General features: G+C 43.4%; 2 protein-coding genes across 2 annotated transcripts; both read left to right on the top strand.

Moving 5' to 3' along the window:
* Positions 1-625: 625 nt before the first annotated feature.
* V1514DRAFT_339504 (aldehyde dehydrogenase domain-containing protein) lies at positions 626-2,528 on the top strand. The gene is made up of 3 exons (XM_066928982.1): positions 626-884; positions 935-1,321; positions 1,375-2,528. Exons 1-3 carry the CDS (start codon positions 688-690, stop codon positions 2,351-2,353), a joined length of 1,563 nt encoding a protein of 520 aa, XP_066780534.1. The 5' UTR covers positions 626-687; the 3' UTR covers positions 2,354-2,528.
* Positions 2,529-7,116: 4,588 nt separating this feature from the next.
* V1514DRAFT_23016 (uncharacterized protein) lies at positions 7,117-8,425 on the top strand. The gene has a single exon (XM_066924736.1). The coding sequence runs from the start codon at positions 7,344-7,346 to the stop codon at positions 8,316-8,318; it is 975 nt and encodes a 324-aa protein (XP_066780533.1). The 5' UTR covers positions 7,117-7,343; the 3' UTR covers positions 8,319-8,425.
* Positions 8,426-9,109: the final 684 nt, after the last annotated feature.

Genomic DNA, 9,109 nt, shown 5'->3' with positions numbered 1-9,109 from the left:
AGGGTTTACTGTAGTATACGAATAAATCGTATACTATATACGATTACCATACGAATAAGCCTTAAATAACTATACGAATAACTATACAAATAAAGAAAAAAGTTGACTGTACTGTATTCGTGTCCACCTGTGACGTGGCCGCAGGGTCGGAAGATGGTGATATATTGGAGTCGGTCATTACGTAGATGTATTAGTAAGTAATAATAGATAATGATAATAATAATAAAGATAATGAATCATAATAATAGTAATAATAATAATCTCCCTCTTCCAATCCTTCTCCTGCGTCCTCGTTAGCAGCCACGCAGGTTGGCTCTCTAGGGTTGCTGCCCGCACAGGGTTGTTGGCATTGGCTTAGTCAGGGCGTGTCGGCAGGACTATTACGTTACGCCACCCCTAATAATCATGCAATTGCACGTGATTTTTCATGGCAAGTTTTATCTGAAAAACAAATGTTAGCTAACTTCTGATAACTTAGGGGGTGGACATGATATTTATAGATTATTATACAAATATACATTTCTCTCCTTCTCTCAGAGTTACCCGGCTTTGTTTTAATTATGTCACGTGTGAGGCGTAACCTCAAAAACGACATGTCCCTTGTGTACAACCCCAAAACGCGTTAACAGTAACTGATTAATAAAAATCAGATCTATTGACTGGCATAGTATTTTTAAGTAATAAGCAATGTTAGCAAGATGTTCATCATTTCTGAATAGTCAGCGGTTAGCATTTTCAACTTCAGCTTCTGTGGAAAATTTATCTTGTAAATTAGTCACCCCTAATGGTCTTTCATACTCACAACCGACCGGATTATTTATTAACAATGCATTTATTAAGTCATCGACAAGTTTTAATGAATTGCTTACGGCAGAGTGCCCTGCGTATGTTTTTATGGAAAGAACTTGTGCTATTTATTAATAGTAGTTTGCAGTACTGCGTCGCAAATTGCACAAGTCGAATCGGCATCTTCTAGTGATATTGACTTAGCAGTTAATGTTGCACGAGCTGCTTATTATGGTGAATGGAATCACACTAATGGCACAGAAAGAGGTCAACTACTATTGAAGTTATCTTCGCTAATATCGGAAAGTCGGCATCTGCTGGCTTCCGTTGAAGCGTGGGATAGTGGAAGGCCATTTACTATTGCACAGACAGAAGATGTTCAAGATATTGTGAATGTGTCAAGATATTATGCTGGTTGGTCAGATAAAGCTCTTGTTGGACGTACACAGGAGCAAGATTTAAATAGATTTTCATACACTGTACGAGAGTCTCTGGGCGTTTGTGGTTTAATTGTACCTTGGAATTATCCGCTAATGTGAGAACTTCATTGACTAAGGTAAACCCATTTTGATTCTGATTTGTTAACAGGATAGCTATGTGGAAACTTGCGCCAGCTGTCGCAGCTGGAAATACTGTTATTTTAAAACCAGCTCCTGAAACATCGCTTTCTACTTTATTGCTAGGAGATCTTATTCGTCAAGCTGGGTTTCCTCCTGGTGTCATTAATATTCTTCCTGGAGATAAATCTGTGGGAAGGGAATTAACTTTACACAAAGGTATTAATAAGATCTCTTTTACAGGGTCGACGTCTACCGGTAAACAAGTTTTAATGTCTGCTGCTCAGAATCTTGTGCCCGTGAGTATAGAACTTGGTGGAAAGTCAGCAGCCATTGTATTTGATGATGCTGATCTTGCGAATGCTGTCAATTGGTCGATTTTTGGCTGTTTTGGTAACTCTGGTCAGATGTGCAGTGCAACAGGTCGAATTTTTGTCCATGAAAGAATATATGATGAGTTTATTGGGAAATTTATTAAGGCCATACATGAAACCATTAAAATGGGACTTCCTTTCGAATCGACTACAACCCATGGACCTCTTATTTCAGCAAGTCAGCAAAAAAAAGTCTTGATGTTTATTAATTCTGCTATGACAGATAGAGCAGAGTTATTATTCAAGGGTAACAGTATTCTATTTAGCTCTGGATATTTTGTTGAACCAACGGTATTTGGAAATGTATCTGATGATATGGTGGTTGCTAAGGAGGAGATATTTGGTCCAGTGGCATTAATCTCCAAATTTGCAACTGATGATGAAGTGATTCAAAGAGTTAACAGCACAATGTATGGTTTGGCTTCAGCAGTTTTTACTTCTAACATGTCTAAAGCCATCTCTATGTCAAAAAAACTTAAATCTGGCACTATCTATCTTAACTGTTCCAATGACACCGATTTTAGGATACCATTTGGCGGTTACAAAGCAAGCGGTAACAGTACATCCAGAGATTTAGGTTTGGAGGGAATAGAGTCATATACACAAGTAAAATCAGTATTAATGAAAGTGTCGTAGAGGTTTTTGTTAACTAGTGTATTTGAAAGTACATGTAGAACTATAAATTTATGATGTACTATGTAGTTGCATATAAAACTAAGTGCCCAGTACCCATTTGGGTAAGAGGTACAGAAAAATTAACTTCTTGAGCAAAACTGCACATGCAGTTTATCGCGAACAAAATATAATATAGATTAATGTAGATGATAAGCGAGCGGGCAGACCAATCGGCGGGCAGGTTTCACTGCTGACTCGACTAAAACCATCAATTACAGCACCACATTATAATAAAATTATTTTTTTAAAAAATAGGTTCTACAACTAAAACAAATTATTTGGGCATTTGGGAGCAGTGTGTTCGGTACTACCGCACATGCTACATCGCCGAACACTCGGCTGTCCCTGTTGTCGATGACCACCCATTTTGCGTAAATCTTGCCTTGGCTCTTCATTAACACCCCTTTGCCCTATAAGATCTCGACCCTCTTCTATGGTCAAACTCCCTTCTCTTTGCAGGAAAGTTCACTTAGCACTCAGGAGCTTGCTTAAGGTATGATTGGCCACTCGAAGGGTCTGTTCTCTGACCTCAAAAGGGCCACTCCGTGTATTATTGCATTTGTCACCTTCGCAAACTGGTTTACAGCGCTAAAAATAGGCGTCGGTGAGCTGCCTTGATAAACAGCAATCCTATGATTTATAAAATCAGACTGTGAACCAGGATCCATTGGGCTGGACGGCGCCCGACCCGGCCGAGCTGTTGGTTCGCTATTAGAGAGCTGGGCGGCGTTGGAGTCCGTAACCTCACATCCAGCTTCGACAAGACCGTGTCGGGTTCAAAAGGCACTAAGCCAGCTCCTCTAAATCCAACTTTGACATTTTTCACGGTGAAGGCAGTGTAGAAGCCTGACTTAAAGGCGATTAGAAACTCCTGCTTGGTCACATGGGTGATACACGCGACTTCACAAGCATCTCAATCTCTCGTCCGTATGTCCGTTTCAATGGACTAAAAGCATTCGACATCAAGAGGCTGAAGTAGGTGTGACGAATGAGGTGGCATAGAACCTTTATAATACGTTTTTTTTCGCAGAACCTGTCGAACTCGACCGAGCGATGACTCTCGTGGCCATCAATCACTAACATCCGATATACACCTGTAGCACGACTGGCAGTAGTATGTTTCAAAATGGCGAATCCAGTCCAAGCCTGTATCATTATCAGTCCAACCATTTTGGGTAGGTTTGAGGACCCAAGCGCGCAGGAGGTTGGGTTCCATGTACCAACGCGCAAGGTCGAAAACCCCTTTTAACACAATAAACGGCGGAATACACCAACCACCTGCACTCACTCCTTGGATCACCGTAACCCATTCTCGATTACCAGGTTGTACAGTTTTTGCCCTGACACTTCGATTTACACGTGAAACGACCATTGACGGGGTGATCACACCCATTTGAAAGCCAGTCTCATCAAAGTTATCAAATCGGCGTCTTCAATCCCGTACTTGGCCCTCATGCTTGCTACAAGCAAAACCACGCGTTTATCTTATCCGGATCTTCGCAGAGGGCTCTCTGGTAGTCGTAAGCACTCGCGTCCTGAGCTCTGATTGTCGCTTGACAAAATTAGAAGCCCAGCGATTCCCGACGCGTCCCGTTCTGCTAAGAGGACATTGGCCATATCTTCCACATCAATAAGCCGGGGTGGAAATCCTCGCGCATCTAGGTCCAAGACTTACTTAGAAAGAGAATTCTCTTCTAGCTCCGTCAGATTCATGGAATTAAGACGGCAATCTTGTCGAGAGCGTCTGCCCTTAAATCGGTAATCGATAGTTGTTCTTACAACCCCATAGACCTTTGCAGTTTTTGAAATGCTTAGTTTTTTTATCTCTTCTGATAGCTTGAAGAGCCAATAGTATACAACTTTCAATTGAAGACGATTCCATTTTTTTGATAGAGGAATGTTGTTTTAAGTAAAGGAGGTGTGGATTGGCATGAAACCTACCCGCTCGACTGGTCTGCCCGCTCGCTTATCATGCACGTTACCACTTAGTGATCCGCACTACTCAGCAAGCTACTTCCTGACCCTCCCAATGTCTAATCCTACAACTCTACAAAAACAGCTAAAACTGATTAAATTATGACCGGTCTTACAGCAGATGCGACATAGTCGTATGCCCATTTTATACTGTTCTGATGATCCCTCCGCAAAGTCTTCATCAAGTTCTTCCTCCTCCCCCACACTCTTTTCCACTAAAATCTGGCTGAAGTCTTCGCTGTTAAGGGTTCTCAAATCTTGCAATTGAGTTTTTTAGCCTTCCGGTGCTTTGAGATGGCCTCGTTGGCCTTTTCAAGTGCCTCAATTTAACCAGATAGAAGAGTTAGTTTGTGGCTATTTGCCATTACAGCCTTGGACAACTGGTCAATCGACTTAAAAATTGGTGTCCTTGGTGCCTGGCCATTTAATCTTTAATAAAATTCGACTGCAAAAGGGCCTCGACAGCTGTCTGTAGCATCTGAGAGACCCAAGACTTGGGCGCATTATTGGAGGTCCCGGGCAGTGTTGGCATCTGTAACTTACATCAAGCTTTAAAATTACCGCATCCGAGTTGAAAAGGACCAGGCCAGCCCCTCGAAGCCACCTTCAACGTTTTGTTGTATAAATGCCTTTTTGAAGATGGTCCGAAACACAGGGAAAAAGTCATCCTTGGTGATCTGCATTATGTTAGTTCGGATGAGTAATGATGTCATTTTCTTTACAATATTCGTTGAATTGAAAATTGAAATAGTCCTCATGGCCATCGAATATCAGCATTCTCCAATAACCCTTTTGACGAGCCTTTGCATGCTAATCGAAATATTTCAGCCACTCGAGACCTGTACTAATGTCGGTACAGCCGTTTTGTGTCATTTTGATAGTTCAGTCAGCTGGAATGTAACCCTGGAGTACCAGGAAGCCAGGTGGAAATGACCCACAATGCAGACGAAAGGTGGCACCACATGGCCATCTGCCACAATGCTGCAAATTGCAATCGCCCATTCTCAATTGCCAGATTAAATAGCCTTTAGCTTGCCGATGCATTCTGAGGAGGTAATAATCATCGTTCCCTGGGCTTGACCCATCATTTTTTTTTATGTTTAAAAAAGACAACTAAGCCCTCGAGTGTATTAGTTTCTAACTAAGAAAATTGAATAATAGTATAAATGACTAAGTGAAAGATTGATAGATTGAAATTCATCCAGAGAGAGAAACAAGAAATTCAAAAACACGAAGCAAGTACACATGAAATTATTTTTTTTTGATTAGATCCCATGGATAAAGTTTATTGCTTAAAGTTTATGGTATGGAAATTATTTTGATTGTACTTTCAGTGGTAGCAGGTTTTCAATAAAAATTAAGGCGGGTTGTCCCTGTTATGTCATCTAAATGGATGCTGAATAAGAGTTATATTAGATTATTTGTACTACAGCTGGCCATAACTGGAATAGTTGCATGTTTGCTTAAAATAAAGGATATTAATAATAATAATAATCACACCAGCAATTTGACATGGATATTTTAACAGTTATCTGCTTAAAATACCTCAGGATCCTCCCATTGATGGTGATTTTTTTTTTTTTTTAATCCTTTATTTTAAGTACATATAGAACTATAAAGTTATGATTTACTGCGTGGTTGAATATAAAACTAACTGAACCAAATATACTGTGCCCATTTGGGTACCCACATGGGTAAGAGGTGCAGGAAAACCAGCCTCCTGGCCAAAAACACAGTTTACAAAAACAAACTACATTCCAAGCTCACAACAAACCACAAGTGTATCATCTGATCCCCTCCATACTTTGCAAACCTTTGCTTGCCTTTCATCTGGTTATGTCAGTGCTATCGAGATCCCTGAATTAAGTTCAATTCAATTCTCCAGATCCACTGGTTCTCGATCCCACAGGCTACCAAAACCAACACCGAGCTTGGAGCTGTTGAACCCACATGGCTTGACTCTCCTCATGAGAGACTGCCATGCCTTCTTTCATTCTCCATGACCTAAATGCTAAATGAGTTACCTCAATCAGCTTGAATGTCACTTTATCCAAACTTTGAGAACTTTACTAACACTAAATAAACTAATAAACTAACCATTATGGAATTATTTATCATTATTATTATCCTTTATTTTAAGCAAACATGCAACTATTCCAGTTATGGCCAGCTGTAGTACAAATAATCTAATATAACTCTTATTCAGCATCCATTTAGATGACATAACAGGGACAACCCGCCTTAATTTTTATTGAAAACCTGCTACCACTGAAAGTACAATCAAAATAATTTCCATACCATAAACTTTAAACAGTATCCGTGGGATCTAATCAAAATGGGATGACATATAATGGCCGCCAAAAGCCAATTGGGGTAGGAACTATAACCATAGATGCAATAGAAAAGGAACCAAAATAAAATAAGGAATAAATTAATTTTCCAAATAATCGACAAAATGGGGGTTCGAGCCCAGTACCTTCTGAGCCTTAATTCTAAGGTTGGTGAGAGCCAGGACCGCTGCACTACTAGCACAACCTTTAACCATTATGAAAGTATACCTTTGAGAATATTAAAATAAGCCTGGAGTCACCTTAGCAATAAAAAGTAACACATTCTTATAAAAAGGTTTTTTTATACTCATCCATTCTCATCCATTCTTATAAAATAGGTTTTCTTTATTCTTTGTAATGGATCCCCCTCCCGCGACAGCGGAGCGCCCTTCAGGGCGCACGTCTTCTGCGGTGGACCCAATTAGAGGGTCAGATCCTCTTTTGTCGTACGCTCAAGCGGCCGTTTCGGCCGTTTCGGCCCAATCTCGCTCTCCTGCTCTCCAGTTTGCACACGCCATTCTGAAACAATCATTTACGACAATATTCCGGCAGAATTATCGGCCGAATCCATTGCCAACTCTTTCTCGGGATTCTTCAAAATTCCAGTTCAATTTTACGTTCGCCCTGACTCGAATCGCAATGTAGTCATGGAACTTCAATCTGCGGACGATGTCCGTACCGTTCTCGCGACCCCTCTGGCTGTCGAGTCGCTCAACCTTTCGCTGACAGCTCGTCGCCTGGCCACCACGGCTGAGATGGCCCGTCTGCAAGTCCTCCACCTGCGGGACGTCCCACTCCTTCTCACTTCTGAGGTCGCTCTGGCTACTTTCGGCCCTTCCGTCGCCCCCTTCGGGGAAATCGTCGAATTACAGCGTGATATTAATCCTCGCTATCCTCTCGTCCACAACGGCAAATACCGCCTCGTTGTCAGGCTTGCTGATGTCCGCAAGCCTATGCCTCACGCCTTGACGATCACACATAAAGGCGTTCTCACAACCATTCCGGTTCGCTTTGATCCCAAGGCCAACATCGGGGGCTGCTATTTCTGCCACTCCCCGCTACATGCTCGTCAGAACTGTACCGTTGCGCCTCAGTGCTTTCATTGTGGGTCTCGGGGACACCACTCAAAACGGTGCCCCAGTCGGCCTCGCACATCGAGTCCTTCACCCACTCCAGGTGAGACGTCAACAGCCGAAAGTGCTGCTCGCACCACCTCAACATCATCGGCCACCGTCATTGGCGACCTTCCAACGCCGACCGAGAGTTGCTCTGCATCATCAGAACCGGGAACCCCACCTGACCAGACCGCACTTCCTTCGGCCACAGTACCGACTGTGCGGGCCCTTTACCCGGTGAAGATCCCTCGCCCCACGCGAAAGCCTCCAGTGCAGCTTCCTCCCGACACGACTCTTGCTACATCCGCTCGCAGTCCGACTCGGGGACGCTCTACCGTTTCCAAACGCCAAGCGTCTCGGACTCCACCACCTGGCCCACCGCCTTCATCAGCCTCGCCTCGCCGTCGGGTCTCGGCCAGTCCTCATAAGCTGGTCCGCATCAACGCGACATTACCACCTGTGCTCGATCCTCCCGGTGAAGAACCGAATCAACCCGCAACTATCTAATGAGTCTTGTCTTTCAAGGCTCTAATGTCCAGAGCTGGCGGTCGCCTGGACGAGTGGAAGATTGGTTCTTGTTTTTTCAACGTTCTGTTTCTCATGTTTTCTGTGTTTCTGAAACCTTCACATTTTTACCCGAGCTTCGTTCATACGTGTACGACACTTGGGTAGCCATTAATCCGGAAGGGGGCGCAATTGTCGCGGCCCATACGGCTATCTTATGGAAAAATCACCTGGCCTTTTGAGTATACAGGCACCTCAACTGAATCATCAGACGGGCGCATCGTGGCTGGCTTGTTCCTCATCGACACTATCCTCACTAGGGTGGTCTCAATCTACACTCCCGCAGATGACGCCTCGAAGCAGAATTTTCTCATTCAGTTGCTCGAGTTACTCCAGGACTGGCATCCGGAAGTACCACACGTTATCACTGGCGACTGGAACTGTGTTGCCGATCCCAACTCAGACTCCTCCAATCCGACCGGTTCAAATCGAGGTCGAGAAGAACTACTTCATCTCATTAACCAGCTCAGTCTTTCGGACACTTACCGCCTCGTTAGCCCATCTGGCCATCATTTCACAAACAGCCATGCCCACGCCAACCGGCGTTTAGATCGTACATATACATCACCAGACCTTGCAGCTTCTGTAAGCGGAGTGCGGTTCCAGCGTCCCAGCCGAGTGTTCGGCGGTTCATCTCTTTCTACGCACGAAAGCGTTCTCACTTATTTTGACGTCTCGCAGCTCCGTACCGGCCCAGGCTATTATAAGCTTGCCGTTGATTGGTTACAAGACGA

This window comes from Lipomyces japonicus (assembly GCF_038497905.1).
Source record: "Lipomyces japonicus strain CBS 7319 unplaced genomic scaffold V1514scaffold_111, whole genome shotgun sequence".
Lineage (NCBI taxonomy): Eukaryota > Fungi > Ascomycota > Lipomycetes > Lipomycetales > Lipomycetaceae > Lipomyces > Lipomyces japonicus.
The sequence above is the reverse complement of the archived record's forward strand: the minus strand, read 5'-3'. Positions and strand labels throughout refer to the sequence as shown.

Coding starts and splice junctions, on each gene's coding strand:
- V1514DRAFT_23016 (XM_066924736.1), top strand. CDS start 7,344: ATGGAACTTCAATCTGCGGACGATGTCCGTACCGTTCTCGCGACCCCT.
- V1514DRAFT_339504 (XM_066928982.1), top strand. CDS start 688: ATGTTAGCAAGATGTTCATCATTTCTGAATAGTCAGCGGTTAGCATTT. Junction 885..934: donor CTTACGGCAGAGTGCCCTGC/GTATGTTTTTAT, acceptor AGTAGTTTGCAG/TACTGCGTCGCAAATTGCAC. Junction 1,322..1,374: donor CCTTGGAATTATCCGCTAAT/GTGAGAACTTCA, acceptor ATTTGTTAACAG/GATAGCTATGTGGAAACTTG.